General features: G+C 49.6%; 1 protein-coding gene across 1 annotated transcript in view; it reads right to left on the reverse strand.

Moving 5' to 3' along the window:
- Window positions 1-19,454, reverse strand: part of LOC112229390 (hippocalcin-like protein 1) — an 89,554-nt gene that overhangs the window by 25,062 nt on the left and 45,038 nt on the right. The window contains exon 2 of the mRNA XM_042310414.1: window positions 1,789-1,959. Within this exon, the coding sequence (XP_042166348.1) occupies window positions 1,789-1,884 (96 nt within the window). The 5' untranslated portion in view covers window positions 1,885-1,959. The remainder of the gene's footprint in view (window positions 1-1,788; window positions 1,960-19,454) is intronic.

The following is a 19,454-nucleotide window of genomic DNA, read 5'->3' on the forward strand; positions in this document are numbered from 1 at the left end:
TCCGCACCACCCTCTGTAGCCCCATGTGATGGAGGGTAGTGGTATTGCTGTACCAAGCAGTGACGCAGGCAGTCAAGATGCTCTCAATGGTACAGCTGTAGAACTTTGAGGATTTGAGGGCCCATGCCAAACCAACACGCATTCTTCACAACCGTGAACAATTGTAAATATTTAGTGATTTGTACACCGAGGAACTTGAAGCTCTCGATCCGCTCCACTGCAGCCCCGTCGATGTAGAGTGCTCATCCCTCCCCCATTTCCTCTAGTCCACGATCAGCTCCTTGGTCTTACTGACGATGAGGGAGAGATTGCTGTTCTGGCACCACACTGTCAGGTCACTGACCTCCTAAACTGCAGGCTGACTCATCGTCAACGGTGACCAGGCCTACCAGTGTTGTATCTTCAGCAAACATGATGATGGGGTTGGAGTCGTGGGTGAACAGGAGGGGCAGCATAACCTCTGGTTCTGGAGACCATTTCTCCACGGAGCGAGTCACGGGTACTTCCTATTTGAGCTTCTGCTTGCAAACAGGAAGCAGGCGTACAGAGTCATGATCTGATTTGCCGAATGGCAGACAAGAGAGGGAAGGCCTCGTATGCATGCTTCATGGTAGAATGACAGTGGTCATGGATTGTATCACCCCCTAATGGCGAGGGAGACATGTTCATGGAAGTTGGGCATCACGTGTGACGTAGTGACGTGGAATAAACCAGAAAAGCAGCCTCTGGATGTAGGGTTTCCTGCTTGGTTATAGACTCGTACAGTTTGATGAATGCCAGCTTGTTATTTGTCCTGAGGTGAAACGTATACAGCACTCACAATAACAGCTGAAAAGTCCTTTCCTGAAAAGGCATTTGATCATCAGCTATTCCAAGACGGGTGAACACACTTCTACCGTGCTCGAGTCAGCACACCAGTTGTTGTTGATGAAGAAGCAAACCCCTCCCCCCCTCGACTTCCGACTCCACTATCCTGTCGGTATCTTATTGCCACGGGGGTTTCTTATAGCCACGGGCGGGGGTATCGTAAATCCACGGGGGTATCTTCTAGCCACGGGGGTATCTTCTAGCCACGGGGGTATTTTCTAGCCACGGGGGTATTTTCTAGCCACGGGGGTATTTTCTAGCCACGGGGGTATTTTCTAGCCACGGGGGTATTTTCTAGCCACGGGGGGTATTTTCTAGCCACTGGGGTATCTTCTAGCCACGGGGGTATTTTCTAGCCATGGGGGTATCTTCTAGCCACGGGGGCCATGGGGGTATCTTCTAGCCATGGGGGTATCTTCTAGCCACGGGGGTATCTTCTAGCCATGGGGGTATCTTCTAGCCATGGGGGTATCTTGTCCGAGAGCCGTGTTTCAGAAAAGCAGAGAATATTGCAGTTTCGAGAGTCCCTTTGGATCAGAGGTCATCCATTTTATTATCAAGTGGCTGTACATTAGCCAATGGAATGGAGAGAAGAGGTGGCCGGTTCTCCCTTCAGCTCAATCTCACCAGGATCCTCCCCCCACCCCTTGTAACGTTAGCTGTCCCTCTTTGGTAGCTCGAAAGTTGGGTTGGGAATTCCAGTAAGCCTCCAGGGCGAACGTGAAGCCGGAATTGAGGTAAGTAGCTGCCCATCTGATGTTCAAACGTTCTTGTCGTTTGTATGAAATGATAGCAGATACATTTAGAGAAAAAAATAAACGGCAACAGATCGAAGTTTGCAAAACAACTGCCATCCGGGATAGCAACAACTTATCTGTGTGTGTGTGTGTGTGTGTGTGTCTGTGTGTACTGTGTAGTGACCTTGTACCACTCCTGTAGTTCGTGGTCAGAGAACTCCGTGTTCTCTCTCAGGTCCTGAAGCATCTCTGGCCGTAGCTTGCTGTTCTGTTTCCCCATGGCAACGACGCAACACCGTGGCGACACACACTCGGTCTCAGTGGCAACAACACCTACCAGGCCCCTGGTTACAACCTGCCAATCACAGTGAAGAGAGAGTGTGAGTGACCAATCACAGATGACGGAAAGAGAGTGAGTAACCAATCACAGAGTGTGAGTGACCAATCACAGATGACGGAAAGACCAATCACAGAGGGTGAGTGACCAATCACAGATGACGGAAAGAGAGTGAGTAACCAATCACAGACTAGAGAGAAAAGGTCAGCGACCAATTAAATCAGGAAGCAATCTGAAACCAAATAATAAATGACAGGAAGTGTCTACGGGCTGTAACCATGGCAACAGGGGTCTGCTGTCCAATCAAAAATCATCCCTACAGTTGCTTTCAGAAAGTACTTACACCTCTTGATGTTTTCCACATTTTGTTGGGCGTTTAAAATTGCTTTAAAAAAGACTTGAAAATGGCTGTCTAGCAATGATCAACAACCGCAGAGCTTGAATAAAAAATATAAAAAAATTACGTGCACATTTTGTCCAATCCAGGTGCGTAAAGGTCTTACAGATTTACCCAGAAAGACTCACAGTTGTAACCAATGTGGATTCAAACATGTATTGTACTCATAGGGTGTGAATACTTACGTAAATGAGATATTTCTGTATTTCATTTTCAATCATTTCTAAAAATGATGATTTCACTTTGTCAATACGGGGTATAGTGTGTAGATGGGTGGGATTTAAAAAAAATATTTCATCCATTTTGAATTCAGTCTGTAACACAACAAAATGTGGAATAAGTCAAGGGGTATGAATACTTAGTGAAGAACCTGTATATAGTCTTCGATCAAAAGTAAGTCAAATAAAACATCATACACTTTGAGCCCAGGATTACACCTTTGATGCAAAAATTTTTTTTGCAGGGTTTTACCACACAGTATTACAAACTGTGTAACGCATTTCAGTTCAGCGATGTTTTACCTCACATGCAACAGTTCTATTTCTGTTCTCTCCTATTTCACTTATAACCATTTCCTCACCCATTACAGGCATAAAACAATTCACAACCGTTCGATAATCCTGAAGGTCCCTTTAGCCTTTACTATGACGTCAATGAGACAGACTGGGTTCATATGCAACCAACTGAGAGTTTAATATGAGTCAGCAGAGAGGGGAGGAGCAGAGAGGGGAGGCGCAGAGTGGAGAGGAGCAGAGAGGAGAGGAGCAGAGAGGAGAGGAGCAGAGTGGAGAGGAGCAGAGTGGAGAGTAGCAGAGTGGAGAGGAGCAGAGAGGAGCAGAGAGGAGCAGAGTGGAGAGGAGCAGAGTGGAGAGTAGCAGAGTGGAGAGGAGCAGAGAGGAGCAGAGAGGAGCAGAGTGGAGAGGAGCAGAGAGGAGAGGAGCAGAGTGGAGAGTAGCAGAGAGGAGCAGAGAGGAGCAGAGTGGAGAGGAGCAGAGAGGAGCAGAGTGGAGAGGAGCAGAGAGGAGAGGAGCAGAGTGGAGAGTAGCAGAGTGGAGAGGAGCAGAGTGGAGAGTAGCAGAGAGGAGCAGAGAGGAGCAGAGTGGAGAGGAGCAGAGAGGAGAGGAGCAGAGTGGAGAGGAGCAGAGTGGAGAGGAGCAGAGAGGAGCAGAGTGGAGAGGAGCAGAGAGGAGAGGAGCAGAGAGGAGAGGAGCAGAGTGGAGAGGAGCAGAGTGGAGAGTAGCAGAGAGGAGCAGAGAGGAGCAGAGTGGAGAGGAGCAGAGATGAGAGGAGCAGAGAGGAGAGGAGCAGAGTGGAGAGGAGCAGAGAGGAGCAGAGAGGAGCAGAGTGGAGAGGAGCAGAGAGGAGAGGAGCAGAGAGGAGAGGAGCAGAGTGGAGAGTAGCAGAGTGGAGAGGAGCAGAGAGGAGCAGAGAGGAGCAGAGTGGAGAGGAGCAGAGAGGAGAGGAGCAGAGAGGAGAGGAGCAGAGTGGAGAGGAGCAGAGTGGAGAGGTAGCAGAGTGGAGAGGAGCAGAGAGGAGAGGAGCAGAGAGGAGAGGAGCAGAGTGGAGAGGAGCAGAGTGGAGAGTAGCAGAGTGGAGAGGAGCAGAGAGGAGCAGAGTGGAGAGGAGCAGAGTGGAGAGGAGCAGAGAGGAGAGGGGAGGAGCAGAGAGGGGAGGAGAAGAGAGGAGAGGAGTAGAGAGGAGCAGAGAGGAGAGGAGCAGAGAGGAGAAGAGCAGAGAGGAGAGTAGCAGAGAGGGGAGGAGCAGAGAGGGGAGGAGAAGAGAGGAGAGGAGCAGAGAGGAGCAGAGAGAGAGAGAAGCAGAGAGGAGAGGAGCAGAGAGGAGAGGAGCAGAGTGGAGAGGAGCAGAGAGGAGCAGAGAGGAGAGGAGCAGAGAGGAGAGGAGCAGAGAGGAGCAGAGAGGAGAGGAGCAGAGAGGAGAAGAGCAGAGAGGAGAGGGGAGGGGGAGCAGGAGAGGAGCAGAGAGGAGAGGAGCAGAGAGGAGAGAAGCAGAGAGGAGAGAAGCAGAGAGGAGAGGAGCAGAGAGGAGAAGAGCAGAGAGGAGAGGAGCAGAAAGGAGAGGAGCAGAGAGGAGAAGAGCAGAGAGGAGAGGAGCAGAAAGGAGAGGAGCAGAAAGGAGAAGAGCAGAGGGGAGAGGAGCAGAGAGGAGCAGAGGAGCAGAGGAGAAGAGCAGAGAGGAGAGGAGCAGAGAGGAGAGGAGAGGAGCAGAGAGGAGAGGAGCAGAGAGGAGAAGAGCAGAGAGAGAGAGAGAGCAGAGAGAGGAGAGGAGAGGAGCAGAGGAGAGGAGCAGAGAGGAGAGGGGCAGAGAGGAGAGGAGCAGAGAGGAGAGAGGAGCAGAGAGGAGAGGAGCAGAGAGGAGAAGAGCAGAGAGGAGAGGGGAGGGAGCAGAGAGGAGAGGAGCAGAGAGGAGAGGAAGAGAGGAGAGGAGCAGAGAGGAGAGGAGCAGAGAGGAGAGGAACAGAGAGGAGAAGAGCAGAGAGGAGAAGAGCAGAGAGGAGAGGAGCAGAGAGGAGAAGAGCAGAGAGGAGAGGAGCAGAGAGGAGAGGAGCAGAGAGGAGCAGAGAGGAGAGGAGCAGAGAGGAGAGGAGCAGAGAGGAGAGGAGAGAGAGAGGAGCAGAGAGGAGAGGAGCAGAGAGGAGAAGAGTAGAGAGCAGAGAGCAGAGAGAGAAGAGCAGAGAGGAGAAGAGCAGAGAGGAGAAGAGCAGAGAGGAGAAGAGCAGAGAGGAGAAGAGCAGAGAGGAGAGGAGCAGAGAGGAGAGAGAGCAGAGAGGAGACAGAGCAGAGAGGAGAAGAGGGGAGCAGAGAGGAGAGGAGCAGAGAGGAGAGGAGTAGAGAGGAGAGGAGCAGAGAGGAGAGGAGCAGAGAGGAGAGGAACAGAGAGGAGAAGAGCAGAGAGGAGAAGAGCAGAGAGGAGAGGAGCAGAGAGGAGAAGAGCAGAGAGGAGAGGAGCAGAGAGGAGAGGAGCAGAGAGGAGCAGAGAGGAGAGGAGCAGAGAGGAGAGGAGCAGAGAGAGAGGATAGAGATCAGCAGAGAGGAGAGGAGCAGAGAGGAGAAGAGAGAGAGCAGAGGAGCAGAGAGGAGAAGAGCAGAGAGGAGAAGATCAGAGAGGAGAAGACAGAGAGGAGAAGAGCAGAGAGGAGAGGAGCAGTTAAACAAGTGTAGCAGAGCAGGAGAGGAGCAGATCAGGAGAGAAGCAGAGGAGAGGAGCAGAGAGAGAGAGAGAGAGGAGAGAGAGGAGAGGAGCAGAGAGGAGAGGACAGATCAGAGAGGAGCAGAGGAGCAGAGAGGAGAGGAGCAGAGAGGAGAGGAGAGGAGCAGAGAGGAGCAGAGAGGAGAGGAGCAGAGAGAGAGGAGCAGAGAGAGAGAGAGGAGCAGAGAGGAGAGGAGCAGAGAGGAGAGGAGCAGAGAGGAGAGGAGCAGATCAGGAGAACAGAGAGGAGAGAGAGAGGAGCAGAGAGGAGAGGAGAGAGAGGAGCAGAGAGGAGAGGAGCAGAGAGGAGAGGAGCAGAGAGGAGAGAGGAGAGAGCAGAGAGGAAACAGAGAGGAGCAGAGAGGAGAGGAGATCAGAGAGGAGAGGAGCAGAGAGGAGAGAGGAGAGGAGCAGAGAGAGGAGCAGAGAGCAGAGAGGAGAGGAGCAGAGACAGAGAGGAGCAGAGAGGAGAGGAGCAGAGAGGAGAGGAGCAGAGAGGAGAGGAGCAGAGAGGAGAGGAGCAGACAAGAGAGGAGCAGAGAGGAGAAGAGCAGAGAGGAGAGGAGAGAGAGGAGAGGAGAGAGAGGAGCAGAGAGGAGAGAGCAGAGAGGAGAAGATCAGAGAGGAGCAGAGAGGAGAGGAGCAGAGAGGAGCAGAGAGGAGAAGAGAGAGAGGGAGAGGAGCAGAGAGGAGAGGAGCAGAGAGGAGAAGAGCAGAGAGAGCAGAGAGGAGAGGAGCAGAGAGGAGAGGAGCAGAGAGGAGAGGAGGAGAGGAGCAGACAGGAGCAGAGAGGAGCAGAGAGAGAGAGAGCAGAGAGGAGAGGAGCAGAGAGGAGAGGAGCAGAGAGAGAGAGGAGCAGAGAGGAGAGGAGGAGCAGAGAGGAGCAGAGAGGAGAGGGCAGAGACAGAGAGGAGAGGAGCAGAGAGGAGATCACTGTTAAAGAGAGGAGCAGAGAGGAGAGGAGCAGAGAGGAGAGGAGCAGAGAGGAGAGGAGCAGAGAGGAGCAGAGAGGAGAGGAGCAGAGAGGAGCAGAGAGGAGAGGAGCAGAGAGGAGAGGAGCAGAGAGGAGAGGAGCAGAGAGGAGCAGAGAGGAGAGCAGCAGAGAGGAGCAGAGAGAGAGAGGAGCAGAGAGGAGCAGAGAGGAGAGGAGCAGAGAGGAGCAGAGAGGAGCAGAGAGGAAGAGAGGAGAGGAGCAGAGAGGAGAGGAGCAGAGAGGAGAGGGAGGGGCAGAGAGGAGAGCGCAGCAGAGACTGAGAGGAGAGGAGCAGAGAGGAGAGGAGCAGAGAGGAGAGGAGCAGAGAGGAGCAGAGAGGAGATCACTGAGCAGAGAGGATCAGAGAGGAGAGGAGCAGAGAGGAGCAGAGAGGAGAGGAGCAGAGAGGAGAGGAGCAGAGAGGAGAGGAGCAGAGAGGAGAGAGGAGAGGAGCAGAGAGGAGAGAGCAGAGAGGAGAGGAGCAGAGAGAGAGAGGAGCAGAAGAGCAGAGCTGAGCAGAAAGGAGCAGAGAGGAGAGGAGCAGAGAGGAGAGGAGCAGAAAGGCAGACAGGAGGAGCAGAGAGGAGAGGAGCAGAGAGGAGCAGAGAGAGAGAGGAGCAGAGAGGAGAGGAGCAGAGAGGAGCAGAGAGGAGAAGAGCAGAGAGGAGAGGAGCAGAGAGGAGCAGAGATCACTGAGAGGAGCAGAGAGGAGCAGAGAGGAGAGGAGCGGAGAGGAGCAGAGAGGAGAGGATCACAGAGAGGAGCAGAGAGGAGAGGAGCAGAGAGGAGAGAGAGTAGAGAGGAGCAGAGATGAGAGAGAGAGAGAGGAGAGGAGCAGAGAGGAGAGGCAGAGAGGAGAGGAGCAGAGAGGAGAGGAAGAGAGGAACAGAGAGGAGAGGAGCAGAGAGGAGCAGAGAGGAGAGGAGCAGAGGAGCAGAGGAGAGGGGAGGGGCAGAGAGGAGAGGGGAGGGGTAGAGAGGAGAGCCAGAGCAGAGAGGAGAGGAGAGGAGCAGAGAGGAGAGGAGCAGAGAGGAGAGGAGCAGAGAGGAGAGGAGGAGAGAGGAGCAGAGAGGAGAGGAGCAGAGAGGAGAGGAGAGAGAGGAAAGGAGCAGAGAGGAGCAGAGAGGAGAGGAGCAGAGAGGAGCAGAGAGGAGCAGAGAGGAGCAGAGAGGAGCAGAGAGGAGAGGAGCAGAGAGGAGAGGAGCAGAGAGGAGCAGAGAGGAGAGGAGCAGAGAGGAGAGGAGCAGAGAGGAGCGGAGAGGAGCAGAGAGGAGCAGAGAGGAGCAGGAGCAGAGAGCAGAGAGGACAGAGAGGGGAGGGGCAGAGAGGAGAGGAGCAGAGAGGAGAGGAGCAGAGAGGAGAGGAGCAGAGAGGAGCAGAGAGGAGAGGAGCAGAGAGGAGAGGAGTAGAGAGGAGCAGAGAGGAGAGGAGCAGAGAGGAGAGGAGTAGAGAGGAGAGGAGCAGAGAGGAGAGGAGCAGAAAGGAGCAGAGAGGAGCAGAGAGGAGAGGAGAGGAGCGGAGAGGAGCAGAGAGGAGCAGAGAGGAGAGGAGCAGAGAGGAGCAGAGAGGAGCAGAGAGGAGAGGAGCAGAGAGGAGCAGAGAGGAGCAGAGAGGAGAGGAGCAGAGAGGAGCAGAGAAGAGCAGAGAGGTCATCATGTGATAAATAAAAAATACATATGTTTCAGGGATCATCGGACCCCTTTTTTCAATTTCCGTCTAAAATGTCCAACCCAAATCTAACTGCCTGTAGCTCAGGACCCAAATCTAACTGCCTGTAGCTCAGGACCCAAATCTAACTGCCTGTAGCTCAGGACCCAAATCTAACTGCCTGTAGCTCAGGAGCCAAATCTAACTGCCTGTAGCTCAGGACCCAAATCTAACTGCCTGTAGCTCAGGACCCAAATCTAACTGCCTGTAGCTCAGGAGCCAAATCTAACTGCCTGTAGCTCAGGACCCAAATCTAACTGCCTGTAGCTCAGGACCCAAATCTAACTGCCTGTAGCTCAGGACCCAAATCTAACTGCCTGTAGCTCAGGACCCAAATCTAACTGCCTGTAGCTCAGGACCCAAATCTAACTGCCTGTAGCTCAGGACCCAAATCTAACTGCCTGTAGCTCAGGAGCCAAATCTAACTGCCTGTAGCTCAGGACCCAAATCTAACTGCCTGTAGCTCAGGACCCAAATCTAACTGCCTGTAGCTCAGGACCCAAATCTAACTGCCTGTAGCTCAGGACCCAAATCTAACTGCCTGTAGCTCAGGACCCAAATCTAACTGCCTGTAGCTCAGGACCCAAATCTAACTGCCTGTAGCTCAGGACCCAAATCTAACTGCCTGTAGCTCAGGAGCCAAATCTAACTGCCTGTAGCTCAGGAGCCAAATCTAACTGCCTGTAGCTCAGGAGCCAAATCTAACTGCCTGTAGCTCAGGACCCAAATCTAACTGCCTGTAGCTCAGGACCCAAATCTAACTGCCTGTAGCTCAGGAGCCAAATCTAACTGCCTGTAGCTCAGGACCCAAATCTAACTGCCTGTAGCTCAGGACCCAAATCTAACTGCCTGTAGCTCAGGACCCAAATCTAACTGCCTGTAGCTCAGGAGCCAAATCTAACTGCCTGTAGCTCAGGACCCAAATCTAACTGCCTGTAGCTCAGGACCCAAATCTAACTGCCTGTAGCTCAGGACCCAAATCTAACTGCCTGTAGCTCAGGACCCAAATCTAACTGCCTGTAGCTCAGGACCCAAATCTAACTGCCTGTAGCTCAGGACCCAAATCTAACTGCCTGTAGCTCAGGACCCAAATCTAACTGCCTGTAGCTCAGGACCCAAATCTAACTGCCTGTAGCTCAGGACCCAAATCTAACTGCCTGTAGCTCAGGAGCCAAATCTAACTGCCTGTAGCTCAGGAGCCAAATCTAACTGCCTGTAGCTCAGGACCCAAATCTAACTGCCTGTAGCTCAGGACCCAAATCTAACTGCCTGTAGCTCAGGACCCAAATCTAACTGCCTGTAGCTCAGGACCCAAATCTAACTGCCTGTAGCTCAGGACCCAAATCTAACTGCCTGTAGCTCAGGACCCAAATCTAACTGCCTGTAGCTCAGGACCCAAATCTAACTGCCTGTAGCTCAGGACCCAAATCTAACTGCCTGTAGCTCAGGACCCAAATCTAACTGCCTGTAGCTCAGGACCCAAATCTAACTGCCTGTAGCTCAGGACCCAAATCTAACTGCCTGTAGCTCAGGACCCAAATCTAACTGCCTGTAGCTCAGGACCCAAATCTAACTGCCTGTAGCTCAGGACCAGGAGAAATGGAAGCGGCGATGGCTAGAAGACCGGTGACGTCGACCGCCGAACGAACAAGGAGAGGAGACGACTTCGGAGGAAGTGGAGAGGCGGAAGTCGTGACCTGCATTTATGATGAACAGAGAGTAGCAGTAGCGTAAAAAGGGGGGTTGGTGGGTGGCGGGACACAATGCAGATAGCCCGGTTAACCAATGCGCTGGGGGCAACGGTTGGTCAGTCCAACTGAGTTAGTGTGTACATAGTTAAAGTGACTATGCATATACGATTTTGCAGGTTTTCCTACTTACAAAGCACGTAGAGGTCTGTCATTTTTTATCATACGTACACTTCAACGGTGAGAGACAGAATCTAAAACAAAAATCCTTATTTTCCACAATAATTTGCAAATCAATTCATTACAAATCCTACAATGTGATTTTCTCATTTTGTCTGTCATAGTTGAAGTGTAGCTATGATAAAAAATTACAGGCCTCTCTCATATTTTTAAGTGGGAGAACTTGCACAATTGGTGGCTGACTAAATACTTTTTTGCCCACCGTATGTGTGTGTATATATATATATATATACACATACATATACACACACAGTTCAATCGGAAGTTTACATACACCTTTAGCCAACTACATTTAAACTCAGTTTTTCACAATTCCTGACATTTATAATCCTAGTAAAAATTCCCTGTTTTAGATCAGTTAGGATCACCACTTTATTGAAAGAATGTGAAATGTCAGAATAATAGTAGAGAGAATGATTTATTTCAGCTTTTATTTCTTTCATCACATTCCCAGTGGGTCAGAAGTTTACATACACTCAATTAGTATTTGGTAGCATTGCCTTTAAATTGTTTAACTTGGGTCAAATGTTTCGGGTAGCCTTCCACAATCTTTGTCTCCATGTGCAGTTGCAAACTGTAGTCTGGCTTTTTTTATGGCGGTTTTGGAGCAGTGGCTTCTTCCTTGCTGAGCAGCCTTTCAGGTTATCTAGATATAGGACTCGTTTTACTGTGGATGTACCTGTTTCCTCCAGCATCTTCACAAGGTCCTTTGCTGTTGTTCTGGGATTGATTTGCACTTTTCGCACCAAAGTACGTTCATCTCTAGGAGACAGAACGCGTCTCCTTCCTGAGCGGTATGACGGCTGCTTGATCCCATGGTGTTTATACTTGCGTACTATTGTTTGTACAGATGAACGTGGTACCTTCAGGCATTTGGAAATTGCTCCCAAGAATGAACCAGACTTGTGGAGGTCTACAATTATTTTGCTGAGGTCTTGGCTGATTTCTTTTGATTTTCCCATGATGTCAAGAAAAGAGGCACTGAGTTGGAAGGTAGGCCTTGAAATACATCCACAGGTTCACCTCCAAATGACTCAAATGATGTCAATTAGCCTATCAGAAGCTTCTAAAGCCATGACATCATTTTCTGGAATTTTCCAAGCTGCTTAAAGGCAGAGTCAACTTAGTGTATGTCAACTTCTGACCCACTGGAATTGTGATACAGTGAATTATAAGTGAAATAATCTGTCCGTAAACAATTTTTGGGAAAATTGCTTGTCATGCACAAAGTAGATGTCCTAACCGACTTGCCAAAACTATAGTTTGTTAACAAGAAAATTGTGGAGTGGTTGAAAAACGAGTTTTAATGACTCCAACATAAGTGTATGTAAACTACCGACTTCAGAGACAGAGAGAGAGAGAGAGAGAGAGAGAGACTCTTCAGAGAGAGAGAGAGAGAGAGAGAGAGGCACTTGAGAGATAAAGGCCCTTGAGAGAAAGAGTGAGAGGCCCTTTAGAGTGAGAGAGAGGGAGAGAGAGAGGACTCTTCAGAGAGAGAGAGAGAGAGAGAGAGAGGCACTTGAGAGATAAAGGCCCTTGAGAGAAAGAGTGAGAGGCCCTTTAGAGTGAGAGAGAGGGAGAGGCCCTTCAGAGAGAGAGGCTCATCAGAGAGAGAGAGGCCCTTCAGAGAGGGAGAGGCCCTTCAGAGAGAGAGAGGCCCTTCAGAGAGAGAGAGGCCCTTCAGAGAGAGAGAGGCCCTTCAGAGAGAGAGAGGTCGTTCAGATCCACAGGGGAGTGTTTGGAGAACACACACACACACGAACTGGAGAAAATCAGTACCTGCAGTAATTAATAACCCTGCCTACTTTGTGTCGGCAAGCAACCCGCAGCCACACTGTGTGTGTGTGTGTGTGTGTGTGTTTGTGTGTATTTGAGTGTGTATATGAGTGCAAGTGTACGTATCTTCAGGATTCAAAGCGGTGTGTGTGGGGAGGAATGGACTGATGAATAATGATTTGATCATTCATTATATTCATCCCAGGTTTTCCATAATCAAATCCAAAGTGATGGTCTGGCTTGGTGTGTTAAAATGATTTTCTTTCAGTCACACATGCTTTCACAAACAAAGCATCGCAATGAGCAGAACATAAATCAACCATCACAGAACCTGTCACGTTCGTTAGAAAATCAAATGATATCAAATGATAAAAATACAAATCTTAGAATCAACTATTAACAAAGACCCCACTGGATTCTACAATTACATTGTGTCACGCCCTGGCCATAGAGAGGCTTTGTATTCTCTATTTTGGTTAGGCCAGGGTGTGACTAGGGTGGGCATTCTATGTCGTCTTTTCTATGTTTGTATTTCTATGTCTTGGCCTGGTATGGTTCTCAATCAGAGGCAGCTGTCTATCGTTGTCTCTGATTGAGAACCATACTTAGCCCAAAGCGTCACGGTTTGGTTCTTTGTTTTGTCTGTGTCATTTTCAATAAAGAGAGAACATACGCTTACCACGCTGCACCTTGGTCCTGTCCTTCAGCCAGACACATTGAATGAACAAGTCAAAATACAAACCCTCCAAACCAAAAAGGCCTGTGGTGTGGATGGTATCCTCAAGGAAATTATAGAATATACAGACCACAAATTGCAATTGGCTATACTAAAACTCGTTAACATCATCCTTAGCTCTGGCATCTTCCCCAATATTTGGAACCAAGGACTGATCACCCCAATCCACAAAAGTGGAGACAAATTTGACCCCAATAACTACCGTGGGATATGCATCAACAGTAACCTTGGGGAAAATCCTCTGCAATATCATTAACAACAGACTCGTACATTTCCTCAATGAAATGTACTAAGCAAATGCCAAATTGGCTTTTTACCAAATTTACGTAAAACAGACCACGTATTCACCCTGCACAGCCTAATTGACAAACAAGTCAACCAAAACAAAGGCAAAGTCTTCTCATGTATGTTGATTTTCAAAAACTTTTTGAGAAATTCTTATATCTACTGGGTGAAATTCCACAGTGTGCCATCACAGCAGCAAGATTTGTGACCTGTTGCCACATGAAAAGGGCAACCAGTGAAGAACAAACACCATTGTAAATACAACCCATATTTATGTTTATTAATCTTCCCTTTTGTACACTAACTATTTGCACATTTGAAATGTCTTTATTCTTTTTTTGAACTTTCATGAATGTAATGTTTTCTGTTTAATTTGTATTGTTTATTTCACTTTTGTTTATTATCTAGTTTACTTGCTTTGGCAACGTTAACATATGTTTACCATGCCAATAAAGCCCATAAATTGAACTGATTTGAATTGAGAGAGAGAGAGAGAGAATTAAGAGAGAGAGAGAATTGAGAGAGAGAGAGAATTAAGAGAGAGAGAATTAAGAGAGAGAGAATTAAGAGAGAGAGAGAATTAAGAGAGAGAGAGAATTAAGAGAGAGAGAGAATTAAGAGAGAGAATTAAGAGAGAGAGAATTAAGAGAGAATTAAGAGAGAGATAATTGAGAGAGAGAGAGATAATTGAGAGAGAGAGAGATAATTGAGAGAGAGAGAGAATTGAGAGAGAGAGAATTGAGAGAGAGAGAGAATTGAGAGAGAGAGAGAATTGAGAGAGAGAGAGAATTGAGAGAGAGAATTAAGAGAGAGAGAGAGAATTGAGAGAGAATTGAGAGAGAGAGAAAGAGAGAGAATTGAGAGAGAGAGAATTAAGAGAGAGAGAATTGAGAGACCAACGCTGAATCAAATCAGCTCTTTCCCTCACAGCATTATAGTGTATCATGAAAACTACAAGACTCCCTGCTTCATCACTAGAGAGAGAAAGGTTAGAAGAGATGATAGAGAGGATAGAAGGACAGGCTGGTTCTGTTATCAAAGGCACGATTTCATCCACGTTATTTTGTCATTAGGCTAGAGAGGGGGACAGGATGGAGACAGAGAGACGGGGGACAGGATGGAGACAGAGAGACGGGGTACAGGATGGAGACAGAGAGACGGGGGACAGGATGGAGACAGAGAGACGGGGGACAGGATGGAGACAGAGAGACGGGGGGATAGGAGGGAGACAGAGAAGGGGGACAGGATGGAGACAGAGAGACGGGGGGATAGGAGGGAGACAGAGAGACGGACAGGAGAGAGATATAGAGACGGGGGATAGGAGGGAGACAGAGAGACGGGGATAGGAGAAAGACAGAGAGACGGGGGATAAGAGAAAGACAGAGAGACGGGGACAGGATGGAGACAGAGAGACGGGGGACAGGATGGAGACAGGAGACGGGGGGACAGGAGGGAGACAGAGAGACGGGGGATAGGAGGGAGACAGAGAGACGGGGGATAGGAGGGAGACAGAGAGGGGGACAGGAGAGAGATATAGAGACGGGGGATAGGAGGGAGACAGAGAGACGGGGATAGGAGAAAGACAGAGACGGGGGATAGGAGAAAGACAGAGAGACGGGGGATAGGAGAAAGACAGAGAGACGGGGATAGGAGAAAGACAGAGAGACGGGGGATAGGAGAAAGACAGAGAGACGGGGGACAGGATGGAGACAGAGAGACGAGGGATAGGAGGGAGACAGAGAGACGGGGACAGGATGGAGACAGAGAGACGAGGGATAGGAGGGAGACAGAGAGACGGGGGGACAGGATGGAGACAGAGACGGGGATAGGAGAAAGACAGAGAGACGGGGACAGGATGGAGACAGAGAGACGGGGAGACAGAGAGACAGGGGAGACAGAGAGACGGGGGATAGGAGAAAGACAGAGAGACGGGGGACAGGATGGAGACAGAGAGACGGGGATAGGATGGAGACAGAGAGACGGGGGAGACAGAGAGGGGGGGATAGGATGGAGACAGAGAGGGGGGATAGGATGGAGACAGAGAGACGGGGGACAGGATGGAGACAGAGAGACGGGGGACAGGATGGAGACAGAGAGACGGGGAGACAGAGAGACGGGGGATAGGAGGGAGACAGAGAGACGGGGGATAGGATGGAGACAGAGAGACGGGGGATAGGATGGAGACAGAGAGACGGGGGGACATGATGGAGACAGAGAGACGATGGAGACAGAGAGACGGGGGGAGACAGAGAGACTGGGGAGACAGAGAGACGGGGGATAGGATGGAGACAGAGAGACGGGGGAGACAGAGAGACGGGGATAGGATGGAGACAGAGAGACAGGGAAGACAGAGAGACGGGGGATAGGATGGAGACAGAGAGACTGGGGATAGGATGGAGACAGAGAGACGGGGGAGACAGAGAGGGGGACAGGAGGGAGACAGCGAGATGGGGATAGGAGGGGGAGTTCATTAGAACGTGCGTTGAAGATGTCGTTCCCATAGCAACGATTAAAATATTCCCTAACCAGAAACCGTGGACTGATGGCAGCATTCGCGTGAAACTGAAAGCACGAACCACTGCTTTTAATCAGGGCAAGGTGTCTGGTAACATGACCGAATACAAACAGTGCAGCTATTCACTCCGCAAGGCTATCAAACAAGCTAAGAGTCAGTACAGAGACAAAGTAGAATCTCAATTCAACGGCTCAGACACAAGAGGCATGTGGCAGGGTCTACAGTCAATCACGGACTACAGGAAGAAATCCAGCCCAGTCACAGACCAGGATGTCTTGCTCCCAGGCAGACTAAATAACTTTTTTGCCCGCTTTGAGGACAATACAGTGCCACTGACACGGCCCGCAACGAAAACATGCGGTCTCTCCTTCACTGCAGCCGAGGTGAGTAAGACATTTAAACGTGTTAACCCTCGCAAGGCTGCAAGCCCAGACGGCATCCCCAGCCGCGCCCTCCGAGCATGCGCAGACCAGCTGGCCGGTGTGTTTACGGACATATTCAATCAATCCCTATACCAGTCTGCTGTTCCCACATGCTTCAAGAGGGCCACCATTGTTCCTGTTCCCAAGAAAGCTAAGGTAACTGAGCTAAACGACTACCGACCCGTAGCACTCACTTCCGTCATCATGAAGTGCTTTGAGAGACTAGTCAAGGACCATATCACCTCCACCCTACCTGACACCCTTGACCCACTCCAATTTGCTTACCGCCCAAGTAGGTCCACAGACGATGCAATCTCAACCACACTGCACACTGCCCTAACCCATCTGGACAAGAGGAATACCTATGTGAGAATGCTGTTCATCGACTACAGCTCGGCATTCAACACCATAGTACCCTCCAAGCTCGTCATCAAGCTCGAGACCCTGGGTCTCGACCCCGCCCTGTGCAACTGGGTACTGGACTTCCTGACGGGCCGCCCCCAGGTGGTGAGGGTAGGCAACAACATCTCCTCCCCGCTGATCCTCAAAACTGGGGCCCCACAAGGGTGCGTTCTGAGCCCTCTCCTGTACTCCCTGTTCACCCACGACTGCGTGGCCACGCACGCCTCCAACTCAATCATCAAGTTTGCGGACGACACAACAGTGGTAGGCTTGATTACCAACAACGACGAGACGGCCTACAGGGAGGAGGTGAGGGCCCTCGGAGTGTGGTGTCAGGAAAATAACCTCACACTCAACGTCAGCAAAACTAAGGAGATGATTGTGGACTTCAGGAAACAGCAGAGGGAACACCCCCCTATCCACATCGATGGAACAGTAGTGGAGAGGGTAGCAAGTTTTAAGTTCCTCGGCATACACATCACAGACAAACTGAATTGGTCCACTCACACAGACAGCATCGTGAAGAAGGCGCAGCAGCGCCTCTTCAACCTCAGGAGGCTGAAGAAATTCGGCTTGTCACCAAAAGCACTCACAAACTTCTACAGATGCACAATCGAGAGCATCCTGGCGGGCTGTATCACCGCTGGTACGGCAACTGCTCCGCCCTCAACCGTAAGGCTCTCCAGAGGGTAGTGAGGTCTGCACAACGCATCACCGGGGGCAAACTACCTGCCCTCCAGGACACCTACACCACCCGATGTTACAGGAAGGCCATAAAGATCATCAAGGACATCAACCACCCGAGCCACTGCCTGTTCACCCCGCTATCATCCAGAAGGCGAGGTCAGTACAGGTGCATCAAAGCTGGGACCGAGAGACTGAAAAACAGCTTCTATCTCAAGGCCATCAGACTGTTAAACAGCCACCACTAACATTGAGTGGCTGCTGCCAACACACTGACACTGACACTGACACTGACTCAACTCCAGCCACTTTAATAATGGGAACTGATGGGAAATGATGTAAATATATCACTAGCCACTTTAAACAATGCTACCTTATATAATGTTACTTACCCTACATTATTCATCTCATATGCATACGTATATACTGTACTCTATATCATCGACTGCATCCTTATGTAATACATGTATCACTAGCCACTTTAACTATGCCACTTTGTTTACATACTCATCTCATATGTATATACTGTACTCGATACCATCTACTGTATCTTGCCTATGCTGCTCTGTACCATCACTCATTCATATATCTCTATGTACATATTCTTTGTCCCCTTACACTGTGTATAAGACAGTAGTTTTGGAATTGTTCGTTAGATTACTTGTTGGTTATTACTGCATTGTCGGAACTAGAAGCACAAGCATTTCGCTACACTCGCATTAACATCTGCTAACCATGTGTATGTGACAAATAAAATTTGATTTGATTTGACAGAGAGACAGGGGAGACAGAGACGGGGGAAAGCACTCCTGGTGTTATATAAGTGAAATAAAAATAAATAATCCGTAGACAGGTGTTTTCTCCATCTCTTTAGCTAGCATACTATATTATTCCACTGATTTCAAAACTCAGTCCTCCAGAAAGTGGAGAGCAAAACTTATGCAGTTTTACTACGCGATATCATTTTTTTTTTTAAAGCAGAATTAAAAAGGATTACCAACACATACTTTCCAGCTCAAATAGACAGAAGCGTGCTATATGTCAGACCAATCCAAACTCGGCTCTCTGCATGTCCAGCCCACTCATTATCTCAGCCAATCATGCCTAGCGGGAGAGTTGCTCTCTTTTTTTCCGTAGCTAAACCACCTGGGCTCGTAATTTAACAATTTTATTCGTATTTACAGATTTCATACCAGTTTGTTATTGTGGCTCATGAAGGTTCACATGTTCCAGAAGGCATTCCAAAAAACAAACAAATAAATAATTTCCTTTCAAACGGCTCTCTTGTGACGTAGTGACGTGTGATGTGTGAAGCAGTGACGTAGTGATGTGTGAAGCAGTGACGTAGTGAAGTGTGACGTAGTGACGTAGTGATGTGTGACGTAGTGACGTAGTGATGTGTGACGTAGTGACGTAGTGATGTGTGAAGCAGTGACGTAGTGATGTGTGACGTAGTGACGTAGTGAAGTGTGACGTAGTGATGTGTGAAGCAGTGACGTAGTGATGTGTGACGTAGTGACGTAGTGAAGTGTGACGTAGTGACGTGTGATGTAGTGACGTAGTGAAGTGTGACGTAGTGACGTAGTGATGTGTGAAGCAGTGACGAGTGATGTGTGACGTAGTGATGTGTGAAGCAGTGACGTAGTGATGTGTGACGTAGTGAAGTGATGTGTGACGTAGTGATGTGTGAAGCAGTGACGTAGTGATGTGTGACGTAGTGACGTAGTGATGTGTGACGTGTGACGTAGTGACGTAGTGAAGTGTGACGAGTGAAGTGTGACGTAGTGAAGTGTGACGAGTGACGTAGTGACGTGTGAAGTGTGACGAGTGACGTAGTGATGTGTGACGTAGTGACGTAGTGAAGTGTGACGTAGTGACGTAGTGATGTGTGAAGCAGTGACGTAGTGATGTGTGACGTAGTGACGTAGTGATGTGTGACGTGTGACGTAGTGACGTAGTGATGTGTGACGCAGTGACGTAGTGATGCGTGACGAGTGACGTAGTGACGTGTGACGAGTGACGTAGTGATGTGTGACGTAGTGACGTAGTGATGTGTGATGCAGTGACGTGTGACGTAGTGACGTGTGACGTAGTGACATAGTGACGTAGTGACGTGTGACGAGTGACGTAGTGATGTGTGACGAGTGACGTGTGACGTAGTGACGCAGTGATGTGTGACGAGTGACGCAGTGACGTAGTGATGTAGTGATGTGTGACGTAGTGACGTGTGACGTAGTGACGTAGTGACATAGTGATGTGACGTAGTGACGTAGTGATGTGTGACGCAGTGACGTAGTGACGTAGTGATGTGTGACGCAGTGAGGTGTGACATAGTGACGTAGTGATGTGTGACGTAGTGACGTAGCGACGTGTGATGTAGTGACTTGTAACGTAGAGACGTATTGACGTAGTGATGTGTGACGTAGTGACGTAGTGACGTGTGACGTAGCGACGTGTGCGGTAGTGACGTAGTGACGTGTG

Source organism: Oncorhynchus tshawytscha, linkage group LG31 (assembly GCF_018296145.1).
Source record: "Oncorhynchus tshawytscha isolate Ot180627B linkage group LG31, Otsh_v2.0, whole genome shotgun sequence".
Classification (NCBI taxonomy): Eukaryota; Metazoa; Chordata; class Actinopteri; order Salmoniformes; family Salmonidae; genus Oncorhynchus; species Oncorhynchus tshawytscha.